Source organism: Athene cunicularia (genome assembly GCF_003259725.1).
Source record: "Athene cunicularia isolate RWA chromosome 7 unlocalized genomic scaffold, athCun1 chr7_part1, whole genome shotgun sequence".
Lineage (NCBI taxonomy): Eukaryota > Metazoa > Chordata > Aves > Strigiformes > Strigidae > Athene > Athene cunicularia.
In genome coordinates this window covers 27,061,755-27,086,158 of record NW_020799107.1, presented here as the reverse complement: position 1 = coordinate 27,086,158, position 24,404 = coordinate 27,061,755, and the positions used below count along the sequence as shown (strand labels likewise).

General features: G+C 40.4%; 1 protein-coding gene across 17 annotated transcripts in view; it reads right to left on the bottom strand.

Annotated features, from left to right (window-relative positions):
- Nucleotides 1-24,404, bottom strand: part of KALRN (kalirin RhoGEF kinase) — a 360,200-nt gene that overhangs the window by 31,076 nt on the left and 304,720 nt on the right. For 8 of the 17 annotated variants that reach the window (XR_003398843.1, XR_003398844.1, XM_026853030.1 and 5 more), the window contains 13 exons: nucleotides 24,104-24,199; nucleotides 22,331-22,461; nucleotides 18,507-18,573; nucleotides 17,121-17,224; nucleotides 14,778-14,847; nucleotides 14,108-14,194; nucleotides 13,244-13,336; nucleotides 12,146-12,196; nucleotides 11,741-11,818; nucleotides 10,667-10,852; nucleotides 7,233-7,404; nucleotides 2,604-2,842; nucleotides 1,453-1,700 (listed from right to left, as the gene is read on the bottom strand). Coding sequence is in view for 15 of the 17 variants with exons in the window: in XM_026853030.1 (XP_026708831.1) it covers nucleotides 1,453-1,700; nucleotides 2,604-2,842; nucleotides 7,233-7,404; nucleotides 10,667-10,852; nucleotides 11,741-11,818; nucleotides 12,146-12,196; nucleotides 13,244-13,336; nucleotides 14,108-14,194; nucleotides 14,778-14,847; nucleotides 17,121-17,224; nucleotides 18,507-18,573; nucleotides 22,331-22,461; nucleotides 24,104-24,199 (1,622 nt within the window). In the remaining 2 variants the exon portion in view is untranslated. Of the gene's footprint in view, nucleotides 1-518; nucleotides 572-776; nucleotides 1,701-2,603; nucleotides 2,843-7,232; nucleotides 7,405-10,666; nucleotides 10,853-11,740; nucleotides 11,819-12,145; nucleotides 12,197-13,243; nucleotides 13,337-14,107; nucleotides 14,195-14,777; nucleotides 14,848-17,120; nucleotides 17,225-18,506; nucleotides 18,574-22,330; nucleotides 22,462-24,103; nucleotides 24,200-24,404 lie in introns of those variants that run through there. The other 9 variants (XM_026853038.1, XM_026853040.1, XM_026853031.1 and 6 more) reach the window with 6 other exon arrangements.

Sequence of the window (24,404 nt, the reverse complement as noted above, 5' to 3'; positions counted from 1 at the left end):
AAATCTCACTGCAGTGAGAAAGAGAGAAATTCAATGCATGTGTCTTTCAATTCTGTTACGCCTTCCTGGACACAATTCATGCAACTACATAATTTGACGCAGAATTTGACTGTACAGCTGCCATGAAATCAGAGTTTTCCCCATCAGCCTAGTGCCATGGATGAATCAAAGGGCACGTGGTTGCATATTGTGGTTAGAGAGGAACCCAGGAATGGCCACGGCAGATGTGCAAGAGACGTGCTAAGCAATTCCTTTGGCTTAACATGCAATTCATAGTAGCATTCATTACTGACTGACAGGTAAAGTCATCATTTCTCTTAACTGAAATTTCAGCAGAGATCAAATTATTATTTTTAGTGAGTCTGTCACAAAATGTTTCCTTGTGTTCAATTCTGTGCCTTGAGGTACTTGTGTAAGGTAACACAATTTGTAGCATACATCATGCATTACTATCTAGTCATTTTAAATGTTAAAAGAAATCAACAGGTATTACTGAAAAGAGGGTTGTACCTTCTGTATTTAATACCAAAAAACCACTTTCTTGCATTAGTCATTTCAGACTGACAAATTTCTAAAAATCAGAAAAGAAAAATATATATATCCACACATTTGTTAAATAAGCAACAAAATGTTATAAACAAACAAACAAACAAAAACAAACCAAAAAAGGGTCAAACTAATTCTTTTACCTCATTAAAACATGCTCATGGTGAAAATTTATTTTACATCTTTAAAATAGTACATTTAAAATTAGTTACATTACAGGTACAATGATGAACATTGCGACTATCCATTATATTGCACAACCTGACTTCATCAATATGAGTTTGTTTCTTTTCTTTTTTTTTTTTTTTTTAAATAGTGCAAAATACTTTATACAGGAATGTACTTGGATGGGGGTCTTTCAAACCAAAAAAAAATATATTACAAAAGTTACTGCGAACAGAAAAAAAAAATAAACCAAACAAAAATTAAAAAAAAAGATACAAGCTGTACAAGAAAATTGCCATAGACAACAAAATCTCTCCTCCTTGAGAAGCAAAGCTCAGTCCAACACGGGGCCTGGATTTTTTTGTGGGTCTTTTTTTTTTTTTTGCTAGATGCTGTTATAACCAATATATAGATTAGTAACTTAATACAACATAAATATAAGTCCAGTCCAAGCAGATCCATGTTGGTGTAAAATGGCATAACATAAAACATATCTTTAACCGTCTATGGTTTTATTTCTCTCCAAAGCATAAACAAAACCCCACAAAATGAAAATAAGCAAAACCCGAACCATCAACCATGGCTGCCCGATGCTGCAGATTGACCACTCAGCTTGTTCCAATGGCACTGTAGATAAAAACCAGCAGGAATTCCCTACCATTTGGGTTTGTTTATTTTTATTTTATTTTTTTCCTCAAAAAATCCACATAGTGCTCCCAGCGAAGCCAACATGGCACTTACTTGATGCTTCCGTCGGTATTATCTGTAGTGGATTTAGTGAGGGGAGCCAAGATATTGCCAGGGATCCATCCTTCAGCGGCTGGAGAGTGGTCGTTTGCAGGCTGGTACACCAGGAACATGTTCTGCTGGTTGATAGCAAGGATCTGAACCACCTCTCCTTGATTCACACAGATCTCATCTTCCTTCAGTGCATAGTAATCTTTAACCACCACCATGGAAGAGGTCCCATTGCACCCTCCCAAATCAGTCTGCGAAAACAGACACAACAGAAACTGGTGAGCAGGCAGCACTGAGGAACCTGTCTTTTCCAGCAGCAATCCCACTACTTCATTTCCAGCCTAATTGTACCAGGGAAAAGGATACAAAACTCTTAAAGTTCACATCGGTAGAAGAGGATTTTAAGGATCTGAAAGGCAGCAGTGATCTGATACAAACCAGCCTCCTATTTCATATTAGATTTCACAGCTGCTAGCAGTGGTGCCCCAGCCATGTTCTCATTTGTATGGTGTTACAGACGAACAATCTGGGCTAAGCCAAACTGGGGGGAACGAACAATGAAGGCTCAACGTTAGAAGCCGAATGAATACTCGCACATCTCATGATCTTAAATATAGGTCATATTGGAAAGTGGCTTTGGTCAACCGCAGCCAGCAGCAGGGTCCAAACACCGCTGATGGTTACTGACTCTTTGGTGTTTGTATGCAGTGCACATGCACCCAGATTACACCCTTCAGCTGGCACCCTGCGAGCTGTTACGTGGGAAAAAGTCTAAACTCTTCTACACCATCACAGTAGACCTCTTCAGGAATGGGTGATTAATGGATATTAGACAAGCCTGAATATTGCTGCTGCCAGTACTGCAAATGGATATTCAGTTCACTAGGTCTGCAAACAGTGCCCCAAAAAACACTGGGATCAGCGTTCCAGGCTCCAGGGTCAGGCTCTGTCTCCATTTCCCAGCCAAAGTGTCACCCATCTGGATGCCAGAGCTTTCACAGTCTCAGTTTAAACCCAAATCACATTTCATACCATTGCTTCAGTATGTTGATTCCTGTTCACCTGGTTAGCTGATAATTAAGGCTAAATTCACAGATCATCTGTGGCATATGAAATGGGCCATGAGATCATGTTTTATCAGATGAGTTCAGTACCTTGCTTTGTTCATACTTGTCTCCAGGCTGTGAGTGTTCATACCCTGTGCTGCCGTTGGAGGTAGATATCTTCAGGGGTGGGAGAGATGGGTTACGGCTTGTAGCCTTCAAAGGCTTCTCAGACCCTACTGGAACAGAAGAATAGGGTCTGCTGTTGGGCTGAGGGACCCTACCGGTCTGGGGCCTCAGCACTGCTGAGCTACTTTCTTTGCGTTGGTACTCTATGGGAGACTGTAGCGCTGCAAAAGAGGACAAGAATTAGCTATATGCTTTCAATGACATTGCAAAGGGCTGCAGAGTGTGTGGGGTGATTCAGTTGGAACAGACACGTAAGTTGCAAACCAAACAGGGACAGGAGATGCCACCTAAGGAAGCACATGGCACATTCATGGCTAGACAGGATGCAAGCATGTTATGTTGTACTGCACGTGAACTGAACACAGCATTTCATGCTACTGTGAAGAACAGTTTCTCTAACCAACACAGTGGGCTAAAATAGTTGCCATTTATAGCATTTATTAATTGCATTAATTTTCTTTGAAGTCCCACAAATTAATTGTATCCTGTAGTCAAAATAAATGAAAGCCCAAATAAGAGATGCACAGCTCATTTACAGTCAATTTTGCTATCATCAGAAAACACAGGTCAGGACCCATGTCTCATTTGCATATTCCCAAGACAATGTGACGAGTAAATCCTCTTCAGACATGATGCACTGCAACTTAGCCCTCTATGTGCTTTCTATATTAACTATTTTGGTTCAAACAAACTGCTGGAAATGACCAGTAAGTGAGGAAGTATAGGTGGCACAAAGACCACAAATCCCAGCAGTCCAGACCTCTCCAGCAGACACCCACAAGCAACATTAACCAGTTTCATAATCCTTAAGAAAGAGTCTGCTTGTAAAAGTGTACATTACATAGTCATGGAGAGAGCTTACACTGGGAAAAGGAAGGATAAAAATGCCAGATGGTAAAGAAATAAAGAATTTGTTATGTTTGGAAGAGAAGGGATCAGGGCTGGGACTACAGTAAATGGGAAAGAAACAGATTTGCTAGGCTCAGACTACCATCCCCAGACCTACGGGTTTAGTTTTTTGCATGTCATGTGGCTTTAATGGATGATTTATAGTCAGTTAGTACTGCACCAGACTAAACCTACTGGAATGCAGAGAGACTAGTCTAGCAAGAGGCAGACGGAGGACATAATGTCACAGCATCAGCCCAGCCAGGGAACCACAACAGAAGGAATGTCTTTCCCAACAAGAGGAAAAGGAAAGAAAAACAGAAAGGCTCAGCACCACACAGCATACTCTCTAGCATTCCACTTCCAGAGAAAAGCAGAACTACTCCAACAAGAAATCACTTAATACTAAAGAACAAGAGACTAAAAAAATAATCAAGGAGGATGCCAGATCACCATTTTCTTCAAAGGAACACATAGACCTGTAGCAATCTGGACGATTACTTGGCTCCAAAACCCACACAGTGACCCTTGTCACAAAAGTGCTCCGTATTTATGCCACAGTGACTACCAGTTTCACTCGCTTACCTCAACTGCAGCTGAAAATGGTTTGGTCCTGCTGCAGATCAGCCACAGAGGAGAAGGAAGGTTGGGGAGAACTCTGACATCAATTTTGACAGTGATGGTGACATTTTACTAGTATATTCAGTAAATTAGGCTGCGAGCTCTTTAGCAGTAAGATCTGAATGAACACTTCTCAATCAATCTCAAAACAATTTATCCTACTCAGTGCTTTTAAAGGGTATTTAGACGACTGTCCACTTGTGGCTACTAATTCCACCATTAACTGTCACAGCAATGCCTGGCTTCCAGCCTCCTGTTCAACATCTGTGAGTGTTCTTACAAGCTTCTGGCAAAAATCAGAGTCCATGTACTTGCGTGCTCTCTTTTTCTCTCTCAAAACCCCCCATAAAACATGATTAAAGGAAAGGTACAGTTAAATGGCATTTTCTTTATGAAATATATCCATCAGTGACATATTTTGTTTAGAGCTTGATTCTTAAAGCAATGAAAGAACAGTCACTATAGCAAATCATTTGGTGCACAGTCTGTTTCTCAAGCTTAGCAGCTTTTGCTTTTCCAAGAAAAAATATTAAAATGTTTAATATTACAGTGTAATTGATTCAAGTTTTACATTTACGAACTGTGGATGCAAATACTATGTTTTGTATATAGCCCCGTACTCTTTAGGGCTTGCCTGCTGAAAAGAAAAAAAAAAATCAGACAGCTTGGGCAGGAATTCACAGGGAATATTTTGTTATTAAATTTACGCAGCATTGGCTCAGTGTGGATTTAATATGATTTTAAAGACAGAAAACATCCGCTTTAATGAAATGCAAAGCTAAAGAACGTATTTAAAGATTAGTCAGCCTCAATAAGATTACATCCTAAAAGCCACTTAAATTGTTCTGGACTGGACAGGCTCTACTGGATACAATATCATTTTCTTGGATCTTATTTATAGGTTTAAAGTAAATCCTTAAGCTTGTGTTTTAATATAAATCTATTTTTACTTATTTTTACCTAGAGATACTGACGATTATGTTCCTAACCCATCAAATTCCTTGCTGGCCTCACAGAAGATGGGCTAAATAGCGGTTATGAAGATGCTTCAGTAGAAAAAGGGGCTACAGGGCCTAAGTCCTGGGAGGATAAGAGTGAATAATACAATGAGAGTGAATAAAACAATGAGTGAGAAAGATGTGGAAGAGACAGAACCCCCCTGCAGTACTGTCTGTGGAGTTCTCAGAAAATTTTTTAAAAATATTTCTGTAGATAAACATTAGTGGAACTTATTTTTGTTCCAATAATCCTTCATTCAAAGCCAACTGCACCAACACAAAACTGGCAAGTTTTGGTACCAGCTGGTCAAACTGGAGAACTTAGACTGCTCATCTCAACAATGTATTTAAAGAATCATTTCACAGTGGTTGTATGAGACCATTTCTATTCCAAGTTACGAAAATCCAATATCAAGTTCTGGAATCACAGATGAAACACTATTTCCCTTCTCAGCTCAGCCATAGTTTTCAAACTGTCACAAACACCTTTTGCCTGTAACCCTTTGCCAGTTAACTTATGAAAAGTAAAACTAAGCTAAAAAAAAATTTTAAAATCCTTCACATTGAAGAAAAGGAAACCTTTGTTTTGATGTGAACTGAAAGAGCCTCTTCAGATTTTGCAGAAGAAAATCCACAAAACCAAACACCAAAACTCGAAAATAAAAAAAGCTAGCAGATTGTGCCAAGCCAAACCATTTTGATTCAAGCAAATAAGATTCATTATTGAACATGCAATAAGTTTTTAAACATAGAACTCTTTTCTAATATAAGCTCCATAACAAAAGCTGTTTTGAAATGAATAGTGCGAAACAATTTTGGCAGCATCCGAAGTAATGATACCCACTTTTTTGCTTCCAACCAAACAAAAGAGATTCTATTTTTAGATTTTTTCCTCTAGTCCTGGTTCCTTTTCCTTCACTCATCCAGTCATGAGCAGGAACAAGCTAAAGTTGTTAACTGAATTTGATTCCTCTGTATTTTCAAAATACACACTTCTGTTGCTCATGTGTCTGTTTTTTTTAGAAACACAGCTTTAATTTGAAATATTATTTCAAACCACCCCAAATCTATTCCTAAAGCAAAGCTAACATTACGGAAAGGCCCCTGTTCATGCACAGCTCCCATGGTTCCTAGGAAAAACAAGCCCAGATGTTTCTTTGCCCTCTCTTTTTTTTTTTTTTTTTTTTTTTTTTCTGTTGAAAGCAGCTGCTGCCCCACAGAGTTTGGGCCTGTAAGAGGGTGGATGGTGAGGCAGCCTTCATCCCATCTCATGTCCTCAGCTTGTAGCACATGGTGATGTTGAACAGGAGGTTCTTGGGGATTAGTCTTACTCTGAGTAAGTGGGAGATACTGTGTAGATACAATAGCAACCTGGCTTTGACATGTGAAGGGATTAGATATAAAATCTCCCTGTAGCATGGAAAGCACCAGGTGATACAGCCCTGCAAACCCCAGCATTTTTAAAGGATCTTGCACAAAAGTACCACCACAGGCACATCACTGATGGAGGGACTTGAGACCTGAACATGAACCTGACTGATATATGCATGGCAACTGCACAGGGACCCACCACCTATTTAAGCAGGGAGCCAGTAGGCTGCCAAAAGCAGTCCACGAGATACTGCTAATGGAGTCAGGCCAGAATGACCTGCAGTCTTTAACGCAAGATGGGGCTGTAGCAGCTTCTCAGGGTGGGCTCCAGGGACACACGGCAGTTCAGATCAGGCTTGCCCAGCCCTTCTCCCATTCTTCTTCCCACCAGGCAGACCTGGCATGCAAGACAGAGACTTCTCTAGAGTGTCACTGAGGTGGTCTCTTTTCAAAGACCAGCTGTAAATTATGAGGACTCTTTCCCACATACTCCATGGATACTGCTTGACCCAGTGCTTCATGACAGGCAGACTTGGTCTAGTTTTCTCCTTGTGATTTACCTTATGAAAAGAAGTCACTGAATGTTTTTCTTGTAAAGAAAACAAAGACACAAAGATTCTAAATCCCATTTAGGATCACAGTTTGGGAAACAAAGCACAGACCATGTACATACCATTTAGGAAATCTCTTTGTGTGTCCAGGACCTGGTTGATGTCCTGTATCCAAGCTTGCTGAATTTCTGGATTAGCTGCCTGTAAAATGACTCTCTCTGATGTTTCCCGGCTCATTAGAGCAAACTTGCAGGGATCATTGTCCACATTTTCTTCAATGATAAGGTAGTTCATCTGAAACAAGCCATGGTAAGCATGTGTTACATGGAGCATGAGTTAACATTACTCAAGAATCAGAATAAAATTGTTGTGAAAAGTTCCTGAAAATAACTGAGTCCAATAACAGACTCTCAGATCATAATCAGAAGAATCTGTCTCATTTAGATTTAGGCAGATAAATTTTAAGATTAAATATGATGCTTAATAAAGCTCTGACAGATGTACCAGACATCCACCTGCCTTGTCTTGAATTACAACTTCTATTTTAAGGTAACATAAACCTGACTGATGTGGTAAAAATTTACTGTAACCCATAAATAGAGTTAAAATGTTCCTATTAAGATGTTAACAATCATTCCTCCAATTTAAATAAGTGTTTATGTTTCTTATCCTCCATGGGAAAGTCAGTTTCATTACAGCGTTTTGGAAATGGAATGGACTGTGCACAGGGATATACCAAAAAAAGAGAACAATTCTCCCCCAATGCTCCAATAGATCTGCTTCTAGTAGATTACAGCCATCTGTGCACAATCACGTCATTTGACTAGTCACGGATACTCTCTCTGGAAATCTCATGGATGGCAATTTTGGCTGCTGTCCTGCCCTTGTGAGGTTTCTATTTGAGTGTACCCATAACTTCAACTTTTCCTGAGCTACTTATATCTATGACAGTAAACAAGAATAGGCTGGCATAGCCTTTCAAAAAAAAGAGTCTTGATGTCAAAAGTAGACAGCTCCGAAGATGAAGACAATAATGAGCCCCTAGAAGAAGTCTATCTCCAATATCTCTGAGAATCTGTCAAGGTATGGAGATATCCATTCCACATCTTAATACTGCCCAGCATCCAAACTTTAAGATGAAAGAAGCCTCTTCCCTCTCTTCTGGGGGTCCCTCTGAAGTTAGAGGGACATGCAGGAACTCCTCTGACACGGGGACAAGGAAAGGATCAGACAGTGAGCCTGGACAGTGCTCTTCCTCTTGTTTCGAGCTCTTGCTCCTCTGCTTGATAGCCAAAGCAGATAAATCAATCCTGGTATGACTGCAGGAAAAAGATTTGTAGGTCAGAGTCCCTAGCCTCCTAATTGTGTCTCAGGGAGATGTATTGCCAAGGCTACCCACTTACGTATTTTGAGAGTCTGAAAGGTATCCAACTGAGAAACATCCAAGAAGGAAAATGCGATTTCTGAACACTAACTACCTCACTGCATAAAGAAGGGTTCTTTGCTAATGTAGGACATCATGCTGAAGCTTCTATCACAGTCTGAATGTGACAGACCCTGGACAACAGTATTTGGGATCCTCATCTCCCTGACAGACCAGAATGGCTGCTTTTGAAGTCATATGCGCTTCTTACTTGAATGGAGAGACCTCAATGCTCAGCAGTGGCTGTGACACAGAGGAAAGAAATGGGATCTCCAGTGCAGGCTAGGTCCTTCTGCTGTGTGGGAGGATGTGACCAGCTGGGAAACAGCTTACATCTCTCAGGGAGTGTCTCCCAGAGAACTGGACCACCATGACCGCAGATGGTACCAAAGCTAGCCGAAGATGGCTCGTCAGTCCTGACAACTGCTGTGAAGATGGGTTCAACCTGCCCAGCAGGATTGTGTCAGCACTTGAACCAAGGTCAAAGAAACTTGGTTCTAGCTGACCATGTAAAGCCTCCTCAAATCCTGCATGAGAAATGCAAAAGCAGCCAGAAGCTGAAGTAGGAGCTGGGAGACAGGGAGTGAGAGCTGCCGGCACACGGACTCCACACTGCAGTGGGGGAGATGCGCATGGAGCCATGGGGGATCCCACACTTGCTGCAGGCACTCAACAGGAGAATGAGCTATTTGCCAAATGGAAGAAAAGAGGGACTGGAAAATTATCGCACAAAAATTTTAAACACAGACAGTGGGAGTAGCATTACTTTCATAGACTGTTTAACTAGAAAAGCAACTCATACCCTTGAGGCAAGCTAATTTTATTGACATTAGGAGAGATTTATTTTTCCCTCTTTATCTACAATATACAATTCAGGAATTGTTTCCTGCAGATAAAAGCCTCATTGTTATAAATACAATAAACTGAAGTAAAAATGATTCATGTTATTTCCATCTCCAACTTTAATAACAATTTAAATCAGCAATAATCAAAGTTGATCATCTAAATCAAGATGATTGTTTATTTGTACACTTTAGGTTTCTCCTTTATAGCTTATTATTTTGCTGGAAACTATGAAATACACTGACTTGCAAATGGATATAGGCTTTTCAATAAGTTTCTGTCAGCCAAGAAGATGTCCTCATTTCAGTAAACATGCTGTTTATCATAGATTTGTTTGATTATACATGGTTAATATGCATTATTTCACTTGATATTGTTCTCTCCTATTTCATATTAATGTACCATTTAAAATTTAGAGCAAACACAATGCATTCTCCCACATCTCTTTTTAACCTGTATTTTGAAAAGGAAATCAATCCCACATTGGTTTCTCAGCTCTGAACAATCAAGACTTTCAAAGGAACTGGTGACTTTGTTCTTTCTGCAGGCACAGCAAAGACTGTTCTACGAGGAGACGTGTAGCACCAATTCACCCTCATCATTTCAGCATTTGTTAAACAAGCGTAAAACCCCTTAAACAAACAAATAAGTATTTTCCCTCGTTACTTTCTATTTTTACTTTTAGCCCCAGCCCCATAATTTGGAAAGTACTTAAAATCAAAATTAATTTCTTAAAACTTTCTTTATAGTTTAGCTGGTTTTATAATTCCTCATAGATGCATTTTTAGAACTGTGTGTGGTTTTGTTTGTTTTTGAAATAGTTCTACCTTCTTGCAACATTCATATTTGTACTAAGAGCCCTCCCCACATTAGGGAGAGTATTTCCAGTTAAGTCACACAGATGCTTAATACTGACTTATAGTTTGACCTAAGATTACTGTTTTGGATACTACACTTTCCCCCACCTTTTATGATCATGCTTAAAAGCAACTATTGTATACTTTCTTGGACTACTGCAGGCTTTGTAGCAATATTTGCTAACTCACAGCTATGAATGAGAGGATCTTTCCTGGTTGTGTTCCTTGTAAAAATTACCCAGTAAATTTAGACACCCAGTGGTTTACTGAGAGATGGTCTTAAACACCTTCTGATCCACTGAAAGGTAAATGCAAACGTATTCTGCAAATTGTTGTACACCTGTGACAGGATGGACCAGTCTCACAGTACAAAGAATTGGTAAGATTTCCTTACATAACCATCAAACAGAATATGCCTATCCCTGTTTCTTACCTTTATACTTTTCTTGAACATGTAGCCTGGCGTTAAAGATCCTTTTCTGAGGAGTTCACTGAAGATAACTATTTGCTCAAAGAGAAACACCCTACGCTCCTTCGGTCGAGACTGAACTCCAGAATCCTGCTCCGTCACATAGAAGGTGTCCTGCTGCAGCAGCTTGCCTTGAGCTGTCAGCTTGCCCTGAAAAGCAGACAGGCACCAACATTACAAACCCTGACCCACCATGATCTGCTTCATTTCATGCAGTCCAAGTTTTCCATGCAGCACTGAATTCATGTGAGACATATCCCTTCTAAGTTATCAAAGCAGCAATATTGTAAATCACAACCTCGGTTTAAGGAAAATAACACAGGTTTTCTTTGTTCTCATTACCTCAGATTGTGCATAAAACCAAAAGCAAGAGGTCTCAAGTAGAGTGTTTCGTATACTTAATTTCAAACACTGTTCTCATTATGTAGTTCATTACTGTAGTGCCTTGGATTCCCTCTAGTAAAGAGCTCTCCATCACCCCTAAGCCAGTAATCAATGACACAACACCTCTGAAGGTGCAAAAAACCAGGACCTACCTGTTTGCAGGAATGCTACAATGCATAAGATGGTAAGACAAACTTGACTTCATTTTGGAGATAAGACATCTCAGCGGGACTGCCAAAGTCTGCATTGGCTTAGTTACAAACCACAAGCTGTAACCCATGGGGTTATAGCTCACAAGTCCCTTCCTGGATGTTGTCAAACTCAGAGGAAGCTATTAACATGTTAATGGTAGGTGACCTTTCTAATAGGCATTCTGGTTCACCACTTATTTTGCTCTGGCAATAAATATAAGAAGTCTAATTCAAGCTTGCAGAAGCTTCTACAGATCTCACATTTTGAAGAAACAACAGACAGATTGTTACAAGTTTAGAGTGAGAGGTGTATCAACCCCTCCTTTGAAACTTCACCAAAGCATGCAGTTCAGCACTGGAGAAGAAAAAGCACTAGATGAACAGACTGGAGTAGGGAGACAATCATAGAAAGATAAAATACTTTTCCTTGCCTAGTTATTATAAGCAGAATGCAAATGCATACCTCAAAGCCTTGGAGGCGACCCAGGTTCATCATATCATTGCAACGTTTTGGTACAAGGCACATTAATTCAACTGCTTTCTGTTAAGGAAAAAAGATGTTGTATTATTACAAGAGAATCAGAGGCTTCCTAAAAGCAAAGTGTCAAATAATGAACTTCAATAGCATGATCACTGCTAGCAGTTATTCACGGCAAGGCCCTCATGCACTGAAGATGCACAGTAATGTCTAAAATAGGACGGTGCACTTACAATGCAGGACTGTGCCTTCATCTTCTGACTTAAACTAAGAGAAATACCACGTTTAGAATACCAGCGGGATCTTCAACTATTGTCAAAGGACTACTTCATTCCCCCATATAAAGTGCCACTAGATAACAGCACTATTGTCCAGGACATGAAAACGTACCTCTATATCAGAGCACTCCAGACCAGCTTTTTCACTGTACCTTAGGAAATCCTGGAGAAAGCAGAAAGGTTTGCATTAAGACACTTCAGAAAGAGAAAACAAAAGATGCCAGTTTGAAAAAGAAAAAGCATATTCAGCATGTGATTGTCTGAGAAGTAACTTGCTAATATTAATAAATTCATCTTCAGAGGTTGCTGAACGTTATAACCACTTTATAGATATGTGAAAGGGGTGTGGATGGTTGCTGAAGACATCGCAGAAAAAAAGACAAAGCTGGCATTGCCCTTGGGAATGCTTACTTGGTCCCTGTCTTAAGACATAGGACCACACACGCTTGAAGATTTTTCTTTTCCTTTTTGCATTTCAGGGAACATGTTGTTGTCTCTTTGCTAGTGTGCAATTACCAAAATGTGGGCTGATGCAGCCTGTTTGAGACTAGTTCAAAAAAGAGAAGAAACCAGCTCAGAGTCCCAGTACTATTGAAGATTACAGGGTAGGGATCAGACATGCCTAATTTTACATATTAGCTTCAGACACCTAGGGATGAATTTTCAGAAATGCTGAGAAATTGGCACTGTGGATAAGTCAGCAGAATCCAGAGTGGTCAGACACCTTGGGAAAAAAATTGTGGTGAGCTCCCCAAATTTTAAGACATCAGAATATTCAGGAAATAAGTTTCTTATGCTAATTTGGAGAGAGATATTCAGAAATGGAGGCTATAGCATTTATTAGAAGTATGCCATACAGCACCAAAGACAGGCTTTATTAACACACTTGTGCAGTTTAAAAAAAATTGAAAGTTTACTCTGAAACTTCAGAGGAAGAAAATTCCTATTTGAAGTTTACTCCTCTATAAACAAATTCCAATAGAAAACTAAACAAAAAATCTTTTTACTATTTTAAATTGCAAACTAATCCCACAGATGTGGCCCCCCTGCTCTCTGGACATTTTCCTTGACACTCTGTCATTGTATGCCCTTGTTTAAGCAGACTTTGATTAAGTTATTCCTCAGTTAAAACTAAGGCTAATTTTAAAAAAACAGCATCTAATGAAAGATGCAGACTATAGTTTAGTCCGAACTGTATCTTTCCACTCACCTTGAGAAGAAGCTGATATTTAGTTATTCTTTGAATGGGCTTGATCAGAAAGTCACTGATGGTTAGCCGTTGGCTTATTTCCTGTTGAACCTCCTAAAAATTGAGGATTAAAAACAATCGCAAACAATCACAGATTAAGACAGAGAACATGATAAAATGTCTCAGCAGAGACTTATTTCCACAGAAATTTGGTCCGTTCTTAATCTTTTGTTTGCAAGAGGGAATGTTAGAGGATTTAAAAATCTGGCATATCCTATTTAGGCAAAGACTGGGTAAAAGTCATGACCGAGCTGGAAGGCGCTGGAAAGCACAGGATCCCTTCCCCCTTTGAGCTGACCGAGCAGGACTGCAAGATCTGGAGACTACTCTTGCCACTGCAGAGGGGATTAGCTCACAAACAAGTCCTGCAGAGCATGTCTCATGCCCTTGGGTGAAACAAAACATCTTTCCCTTGTTAAACAAGCTTCTTTCACATTAATATCTAAATGTGTCTAGTCCCCTTGAAACAGACAAAGTTACTGGGAATTTATGAGAGGCACCACCCAGCTCCAACAACTTTTACCTCCTCCCCTGTTTGTAGACTACAGATTAAAGTCTTACTTTATTTTGGACAGAAATCAATGCAGTTGTGGCACTCTGAGGGCCACAGACAGTTAGTACCGGATTAAATATTTATTAGAAATTAACAACATGAGAATGTGAAATAACTTAAATAACTTTTTTTTCCCTGTAGCAGACTTTAGCAGCATCTGCAGTTATCAAAATCTTATAGAGTTTGTTTTAGACAAACCCCATAGGTTACAGAAGTCTGCTTGACTAGGACTCAGCTGTAAGTAGCAGTGATGTATAATAAGCCATGCTTACCTCAAAGTATGCCTCATACTCAGCTACTATATATTCAGATCGTGGCTTGTTTTGGCAATACACCACATACATGTGTAACCGCCGCTCCTATGAAAGCAAGAGGCACAGCAGCCTGGTGAGATACTGGCTACTGTTTTGTTCTGCTGTTAAAAGCTGGCAGAAAGTTGCTATGATGTTCTGCTTGGTATTCCTTATTTTTGGTTTAATCAAAGATCTAGTTTGCTGCAGCAGGGAAGTATATTGGTTTACTGGTGCTGTTCTCCACTTTTGCACCATAGGCAAGGGGAGGCTTCCATGGGGGTAGCCAGTTAGAGTTGTCATTCCCACACTGGTAGGTCTGAAATTTGCTATAGAATTGTGCTCTGGCTAATATCACACAAATACGTCAATCCTAGAAGTTGGCAAGTAGCTGCCGGAATTATATTTTAGCAGATGGCCTTGGCTGCATCACTTTTGCCCCCAAAATAAGAAGTCTGCAAGAAGGCAATAATTAATGCTTTAGTTCAATCCAGATGCTCACTGAGGATGCATAACTATAGGGCTAATTTATGTTTAAATTAAGTTTAGACATGTAAAACTATCAAGCTGGCACAAGCAGATATTTTTGGAAAGGAGTCATCACACCCTAAATGACAACGATACTAGAGATAGGTAACAAAGTAAAACTTACATGCTTAATAAAAAGCTGTGCTAAACGGTCAGGTTCTTGAAGACATTTTTCCAGTTCAGCCAGGAAAAAGCTGAAAGAAAGGATATCAACATTTCAGAATACTTCTTTAGGTCATCCCAGCAGCAAACTAGTCATCCTTCAGATGTATTAGTGCAATTTTAGCTATAGTATTAAATAAATGAAATGGCTTCAGCCCTTAATAGTGGCATTTCTAAAACATTAGATGAGAGCTGTGAAATATGGAGGTCTTGTCCAAAACATCTGCTCTTCTTCACTATTACAGTGATTTTGATTTTTAAAAGTGTCAATTACTATCTAACTGCAGGAGTTGCTTTCCTTCACTGAGAACTCCCAAAGTAAATCTTTTCCATATACCAAAATGCTTGTGAAAATTCAACTGAAGCTTTACCAGAAGCTCTCAGTTGCATGAGCAGATTTGGAGTACTGGTCAATGTGAAAGAGATGCCAAAATTTCCACTTTTAATAAACAAGTCAACATGTTTTTGCTGGTAGAGTTTTGGTATGTTCTGTTTTTTTCTATTTTTCAGTATATTACTGTTAGTAATATATGGTAATTCATAACAGAAATAGTAATTAATAAATACCAATCCGTCATTCATTCAAGCTTGAATACCCTTACCCAGAATATACTGGGATGCCTAAAAGTGAGGTAAAAGCAGTTAAGCTAAAATTTAGAAATACTGGTAGGTTTTTCTAACTCCTAGGTAAATCCTGACAATCTCCATTTCCACAATCCTCCTCTTTTTCACTGCAGGATTTCTGTCTCAACTGCCTCCATGGATTTGCTACAGTAGCCCGATTTTGTGAGAGGACATGCCTGCAATGGTCTGGTCCCAAGAAATCCCAGAACCTCAAAAAAAGATGTTCATTGGACAGCTGTCCCAACTAAACGTCCCTATTGCTACCATCAGATACAGATGCTTTCATAACTCACTCCTCTATAAATGTTAAATTCATCTGCATGTAAATAGACTTCTTGACCCAGATACATGGAGCTAAAAATAGGGAATGCCTCCCTGCATGTTACTGAAAGCTCCTATCATCACACAAACAATGAATAGCACCAGTAAAACCACTTCATTGCTGGTATCAACTTAATATATGGTGAAGCTTTTCCGTACTACTTTTGTTCTGTGCTCACAAGGGCATCTGTCAGAAGACAAGGACAGGCCCAGGCCATGAGATAAGCACCTGTGGGATACATGACGGGAAAGACACTGTGTTTCCTGGGTGAGGGAAATGTCCAGAGCTGAAGGGAGATCCAGACCAGTGTCCGCTGCTCAAGACTGCACATGCATGCTCAAATTCTCATTAGCCAGAACTGTAGAGTATTTCTGAGTACCAGAGTTGAAATCGTAACCATAGTCCATAAACAAGACATTGCTGTTCATACAGTTACAACAGAAATTTCCCAGGGTTTGAAATAAGCCACGTGTTTCCAGCAGATTTTCATGAAACAGAGTTCCTAACCCAGAGTCAAAAGCATCAACCAGGCCAAAGATTGTTAGAACTTTTACGTGAGAAGCATCTTGAAAATATTTGAATTTTATTACCCTATTAGCCAAATACTACTGGTATGGTCAGTCTTCTTGATCCTGTGAGATGCAAAAAGATGTTTGTGTTGCTGAGGACCACAAGATATAGGAATGGATTGAGCCTACAGCTGTGACCCAAGAAACACAATGATAGCAGCCTCAGTAGCTTTCCTGCTAGTACCGCACAAGCTGCACCTCTCTAGTGCCACGTTGGGCCTGCTTATGAGAAGGATGGACCATTCCCCAGCAAGGAATGGCAAGAGCCATTGCCAAAACAGCACTGACACAGAGAAGACTCCCTTGTATGCAACATTTCTGTCACACTGAGCAGCACTCCTGGCACAGTGTTTCAGCCAGCATCAAGCTGTATCTGTGAGAGATGGCAAGACAAAGACCCTCCCATAAAGCCAGGCAGTGCAAAGCTATAGCCCTTCAAAGTTTTTTCACTGGGAAAAAGGAGTTTATGTAGGACCGATGCTTTGCTTCATGCAGCTGTGCCATTTTTGATTGGATAGACAAAGCCCTGTATAAGGATCTAGTGCATCGTGAAACTGGCTAAAAGCACATGAATTAGAACATGTTCACAATGACTTTTGAAGTTACTAAGCAGCACTTACAAAGTAACAGAGACCATTTAAAGTGAGGCAATGTCCTTTGGAAGTTCAGCACTGAATGACCTAATGATGTTCAATTAAAGCAGCTTAGACACATAGACACCATACACCCCAATCCTTTATGAATGAGTGGTTAGAAAAGTGCTTATAAAGGACCTAAATCAAAAACTTACTCTTTGTGCCAGTCATAGATCTGGTGAATATTGCCAAAGACTATCTTGTCTTTCCCTTTCATATCTTCAGAAACTCCTTTTTCTTCTATCCTCTTCATGAAGCCCTTTAGGATTAATGATCAGAGATTAGCAAAAGGTTCATCTGAAAGGGGAGAATAATTATGCCTTTTTTTTTTTTTAAAAAAAGAACCAAAAGTTTAATGTCAGGATTTGTTACACTGAAAATGCTTAAAATATCTTATGTACAATTTAAAACCAGAAACCCATCTAGATACTTTAAATTACACAGTTTTCTTAGAAGAAAATTCAGAGGATTTATTCTGAATATCTACAACACTTACACAAACCATTATTAGATGTCATTGAAGTGACAAGTGCAATTAGAAGATAAAAGTATAACAAATGTATCAAGCTCTTGGCTTCTCTGGTAAGAGGAAGAAGCCACACTCTGTACTGAGTTCTTCCATTTACCACCATGAGCCTTGTGGGAGCACAAAGCCAAGAAGTAAATTTAAAGAGCCACATGAATATGATTTCTCACACCTCCTGAGAGTTGCTTTATAAGCCTTTGGAGCACTGCAGCCCTCTGTCAGGTTTGCCAGAGGTGCATGATGTAAACAGAAGATAACACAAAGGTCTTCAAGTTTGGAAGCTGTTGAAAATCACTGTTAGGTGGGCTGATAATTCTCCTTGGACAAGTGAATGCCAAAAAGCATTGCCGAAATCCCACTTCAATCACGAGCCTCCAGTTCTGAGTCCTTGCTGGGAAAAAATCCCGGACCCTGCACGTGAGTTGGCTCTGACAGGTGATCCCTAGGGATCATCCAGGTCTTTACAAACTGAAGCTTAAAAAAACTATGACTGTTTTTAAACAGAAAAAAACCCAAACTCTATTTAATCTCAAGTGTATTTTTGCAAAACAATAATCAACAGGCCATACATACACCTCAGCACAAACCCAGCTTCCTGAAAGGTACTCAGACACAGGACATTAGTCCAGGTGCAAACTCAAGTAAAGTATGTGTTACCATTACTCAATATGTCAGCAAGGAAAGCATGAAATAAGTGGTAGGAGCATGAGTTATTCTCCACCACTGCTCTCAAGGCTGCATTACAGCAGGAAGAGTTTGTCACAAAGCAGGGTAGCCAAGAAAAACCTTTGCACACTGGAGTTGAAACCTAGAATACAACATTCATCAGATGGAAACAAAAATAGTTTCCAAAGGCATTTCTTCTTGTTTCTGTCAACATGAGAAGGGGACCATGGAAGCAGAGTGCAAAATAAAGCAGTTTGTTTCTCATGCTGCATTTTTATTGTTGTCACTTGTCAGCATGGTGCTTTTTAGTGGGAAAACGTTTTGCATAGCAGGGTTTGCTTCAGCTCACCTCCACAACAGTTCCCAAGTCTTTGACGTAGTCTTTTTCAGTCTGTACCAGTTCATTTAAGACAAACCTAAATTAAAACAGAACACACACATATTTGACCATATTCCTTGATGTTACTGTTTGCTCCTCTTACCACATATTTCCTCTCCATAAAACCCCTCCATCATCCAGGTCAGGTAACACAACTCACTCTTCACTCACTTATAGCTCAGTGGAATGTAAATGACAAAAATGTCACATTTCAGGTTCAGGTAGTTTCAATTCTCTTAACCACTATCTTCCTTAACCACTCTTAACTACTATTCTTCCTATCCGTCTTTACTCCCACTTCCCAGGACAGTGCAAGAATAGCAGAAAACCAGCTGTCTGTACTTTTAACCTTCCCTTCCTGCTCTCCGCTCCTCCATCCCCCATGCAGCTCCCTGATAGCAATGGAGATGTGCCCTGATCCATTCTGCAGCAAGGAGGAGAGGATTTCTTGCTCCAGTCCTTCTGGATTTGCCCAAGATTCAGCAATTAATTTGGAAGTTTCAAACACTTGGAAAACAAATCCTGTCTTCTGTCATAACCAAAAGCTTAATCTTTCAGACTAGGTAATCTATGCATGGGTGTCAAATGCTTCACACTGATTTCAGAGCTAACAATCCTGTGTAGAAAAGTCACCTAATGAAGACCTGATGCATGCAAACAACAGCAAGCTAAAAAAATCCCCTCCTTTGTAAGTCAAACTGACCAATCACATAACGTTCTTTCAAGGACAATTTCAAAAAGTTACAGCTTGCTGCAGACAGTTTGCCTCTCCATTACGCCAATACATAGATTTGACGCATGACAAATAAACTCCATCTGTGCTCAAGTTCACTATGGCTGTAACAAGGCTAACAAGATAGAGGAGTGCTTTCATGTCTAATATCACTCTGTTCACATCAATCAGCAGACTGACCTGCTTGAAATGATAGGGCTAAGGGCAAACAGTGCTAAGATAAAAGCTTGTTTGAAAATATCTAGAGAGGAGAAAAAAAAAGTAGACTGGCATTGCAAGGAGAGACTCAGTTATGAGAGGTTACTGAGAAAATAAATCCTGCTCCCACTGCGCTCGCAACATGTCCCTTGCTCAGACAGAGCGGAGGAGAGACTTAAGACACGTGGCAGGAAGAGGTCAAACAGCTTCTTGTTCATCTGAGAGTGAAATCCAGCCCCCTTGGCAGAAGGCAGGGCTGGCAGCAGCGATGCCAGATGCTTGTGCTCTCCGAAGCGCTCTGCCAAGTTGTGTGCCTGGGTAGTAAACACGCGCAGGGCAAAAGGCTGCTCTCTTACAAAGCAGCAGCGTGTGTCCTGAACAAGAGTCTGCTGTACAGTCCCCTCTCGCTGGCTGACCTACTGTGCCCTTGCGAAAGGCTTGCCACATCTCCTCTGCCCGGGCAGGCGTGCTGGGAGGTTACTTTTTGGCTCACACCACCTCTCACTGCATTGCTCCCCATGAACACAGAGAGTGCTGCTGAGGGAATGGGGAGAACCTCTCCCACCTGCCCACTGCCTCTCCTTTGGTTTGAGTTACTTCAAGGATCTGTCTGGCCAAATCCTGCTCTAAAAATGAAGCAGCAGGTACTTGTAGTATGTAATGGTGCAGGACATGCAAACAGGTGGGTGTGAATTAAAAATCAGTGCAGCAACCAGGTATCTGTTAGGTGAACAGACTAAATCTGTAAGTTTACACCTCTATTAGAAACCAGGGTCTGCACCTCCACCACTTTCCTTAAACTCAGCCCCAGTGTTCCCCCAGCTCCCCTACTCCTAGCGAGCAGAAAAATCAACCTTGACCATCTCTATTAGTTCTCTGAAGCCTATGTGACACAGGACCTTAGAGGTACTCCCAGAGTTAAGGTTTCTAAGATGCATGCTGACAAAAATTCAAGTTCACTCATCATCTGATAAATGAAGCAAGGGCAGGCAGTTGCTTGGGAAGTGTCTGCTCTGGTCACCAGCAGGTATTGACTATACAGCTTTATTTAAAATGGCATGAACTGGAACAAGGACAGAGCATCCTTGCTTCTGGGTAAGTCTGAATACCCTGATATCTTGGTAACTATATTCAATCTATACTGAAGAATGCTTCTCAATGAGACTATTGCCTTATTGCTCAAAGAAATGCAGCAATCAAACCTGATGGAATAGGGATTTCCTAACACCAGGGCTAACTGCCCTGGTGCATGTGCTGCCAGTGACACAGGAAATTACTGCCCATGCCTGTGCAAGGATTCAGCTGCTGTTTTGCGGGGAATGGGGCACCCTACCTCAAGCTGGGAGCTCAGCCACCTCATACAGCTATGGAATTAAACTCCGTGAGCTGCACAGATAAAGAATGCAGAGGCAAAGGAGCTGGAGAGGAGAGAGATGTCCTGTGCTGAAAGCCACTAGCAGGTGCTCCTAAACATCCTGGCATTTAGGAAATCTGGATGGAGGCTGCCATTAATTACACATAACACACTGTCAGTCCCCCTGCCAGAAGTGTCGCACACTAGAAAGCGTTACTGTATCTATGCTTAGAGTGGCAAAGGACTCTGCACTAAAACTGCAACCTGCAGTTAGTTGCCAGTTATCTAATGAATGAATTGCTACCAGAGAAACCCAAGAACCTGCAATATTGAGGAGCTTTTAGGAGACAGGCGTGGGCAGAGATGTTCCCTGCGGGCAGGCTGACGGCTGCCTAGTAGAAAACTTCTCCCATTCAGAAACACATCCAGGAATGTCATGTTCCTGTCTGCCTGCTGCTGGGACTTGATCCAGTCCCTCACTCTATCGCTTCTCTGGCTTCCTATAATAAACTGTAGGAGCAAATGATGGCTTTCACAGACCTGTGTCACTTTGCTCATATTTCCTCTTCTACTCTTAACTACCTCCTTGTTCTCCCCTGACTTGGTTTCCTTCCCTGCTTGGCATCTTTCCCAAATGGGCTGCTCTTCTTCTATCTCTCACCTTACAACACTCCAATGAGACCCGTACAGACCATTACTTTTCCCCTCAGCCTACTATTTGATTAGATCACTGCAGTTACTGCTGTTAGTGTAAGAGGCAGTATAAAGAAAACAGCTACCTCAGCTTTCTTTCATATAACTCTTCATTCTGTTTCTCCAATTCTCTGTGCCTTTCAGCTGAACTATTCATTTAAGAAATGCTTTAATCATGATAAGCTTTGAAGGCACAAGCGTTACTTTTTGTTACATTTAAGGGAATGTACAGATAATTTAAAAAATCAACTTCATGAACTGTCACCATTTCTTTTGTCTTCCATTACCATGAACATGAGAGTTTCCTAAATGAAACTTTTGCCAAACTCCTCAGTGGTATGTTTTCACTACAAATGCATCTGAATTCTGCCCCTTCCTTTGCTAATAACTGAGACAACAAAATATTCTCTCATTCAAAAAATCCTAGTGGGATCCTCTGTTATTTGCCTTGAAGGTAGATAACTAGGTCAACCACATTATTCCCCTTTGAGAGCTGATTTCACCTCTAGCAACATAGTAATTACCAAGGCAAACACCTCAGTAATACTCGTCTGGCTGTTCAGAGGCTTTTACAGCAACAAGTATTTGCTATCTGGGGTAAAAGCTGTACATTTTAAAGAGCAATGTTGAACTTCTGGGGTGTGCAAGTGCTTTGATAAAGTATTTTTACAGGTTAAGAAAAAAAGAGAAGCAAGCAGAACACAGTTTTACCGCCAGTTCCATGCTCATTCACTGACAACAAAGTATTCTTTCAGTGCAGCTATGTGTCCTCCTTGGGTGCGTATTTCAGAAAGAAGAACCATCAAGATAACTTACATCCTGCCTCTCATTGCTTTGGCTTTTTGTTCCTCTTCAAGGTTTCGCGGGGGAGTTGAAGGCATCATTCCTTCATTTAAGCAGCCAGTGGCATCTTTTAAGCTTCCTCGGTAAGATCCTCCTTCAAGGGTCTAAACAAACCCCAAAGAACGATAGAATAAACATCATCCTTGAATTCCATCATCAGTGTTATTTTCTGTTTCAAGTCAGTTCTGCAATCAATACTGCAGTCTAAAACCAAGCAGAGTATTCTGCAATACTTTTCTGAAGGACTTAGTGAAACACAACCAAACTAGTTTTAAGTTGACATAAGACCTCCACAAAAAAAAGCATTAAAACAGAGAAAACTTCCCTTTGCTAGAAGGTGGGAAAAGATGTTCCAATAGCCCTAGGAGGAGAAAACTCTTCCAAATTATTTCAAAACAACCTGAAAATATCCTGGTGTCTCAATCAGAAGAAAATATTAAACTACACATGGTCAGTGTTTTTCTGCCAAAGACCGAATGAGGATTCTTGGTAGTGAAGTAAAACACAAAATGAAACAGAAATAGATGGATACAGAGTAACATTCCACAATAATTAAAGTTTCCCCAAATCCTTGGAAAGCAATTGCAATTGACCTAATGGCCTGCATGCGGATGAGAGAAAACAAAATACCCTCTGAAAATACATCTAACTGGATTAATGAAATGCTTTTCAATTTGTTAGTCCCTCAATAGAATCAAACTACTTTGAATAAATTTTCTGGGAATGTCCCTCTCGTTTTCCCATGTCACAAAGAGTTCCTTCCCACTTACTCCTCCTTATCAGGAACCCCTTGAATGCTGACTATCTTCGTGTACCAACATCTCAAACTGAGAAAATACCAAAACCCTCTGAAATGATTCGCTAGATAAAGCTGCTTGCACAGAGCTACAGTAATTTGATGATTACCGTGGGTTTTTCTGTTTGTTTTTACTCTCTTCATCCTTCCAGTATACATAAGGAAATGAACCTTTGTAGGCTCACTATAACCCTGCTTTAATACCCACTTGTTAATTAAGTTACTAATTTTAGAGGTTCTGGGACATGTAGAAAAAGGTTTAGGCTTTTAATATTAACATTTTGAACTCTTTCAGGAAAAAGTTAAGAGAAGCCAAGATATGAAACAGGATTACTCCTTGTCCAACAGACATGGGACCAGACAGGGAGAGTGCACAATACTGAAATTTTTGAACAAATTAAACCCAGAGCATTTTTATTGCTTATTCTACTCCCTGTCAGAAAGAGTCGACAAGGCAGATTAAAAGCGACACATGAATCTTTTTAAAATTAAAACACAGCTGTGATACTTCAAGCAGTTCTACTCTTTAGAGGGTCTTTTCAGGGAAGACAAATACCAAACAAAGTTCACGTCTTGGGTAGTAAAACTCCTGTGCCTCAGAACAAGCTTTAAAACAAAAAAAACCCATCCCACTCTGTAAAATCTGAATACCAACAAGACCCCAGAAAGAGTACAGTACAGTAGCTCATGCTCTGCAAAGCCTTCTCCAAAAATGCCTTTTGACAATGTAGTGCAGAGCCTACATGGCAACGTGAGATGTAGGCTTCATCTCACAAGGGAAGCAAAAATAGCAGACACTCTACTGAGAAGTAGAGCACATAGGGTTAATAAAAGCATAGCAGATGAAGGTGGAAAGCAAGGAAACAAGAAACAAAAGCTAAATTTTAAAGACCTTCTCTAGAGTCATATTAGGCCTGCTGTGTACACAGTTTTCACAACACTAAACTTACCAGCTTACTTTTGACCAACTTTTCTATTGCACTGACAAGATCCGCGGCAGTTGGGACATCAGAGGAGCTCTGTCGAGCAGCTAGCAAAGAAGAGGACTGCAAGACACCAGGTTGCAAAGGAAAAGCAAGTTAGCAGGATGAGAAGGGAGTAGGAAACCAGCGGTCAGAGAAGCAGCTTCTGAGACAGGAGATGAATGTGGAAGGGGAGCTGGAGGGTTAGAGGACCACATGCATGGTCAGGTAAGTGAGTGTCACCATAACAGACGAGCACAGAATTGCCATCCACTTCTGGATGCACATC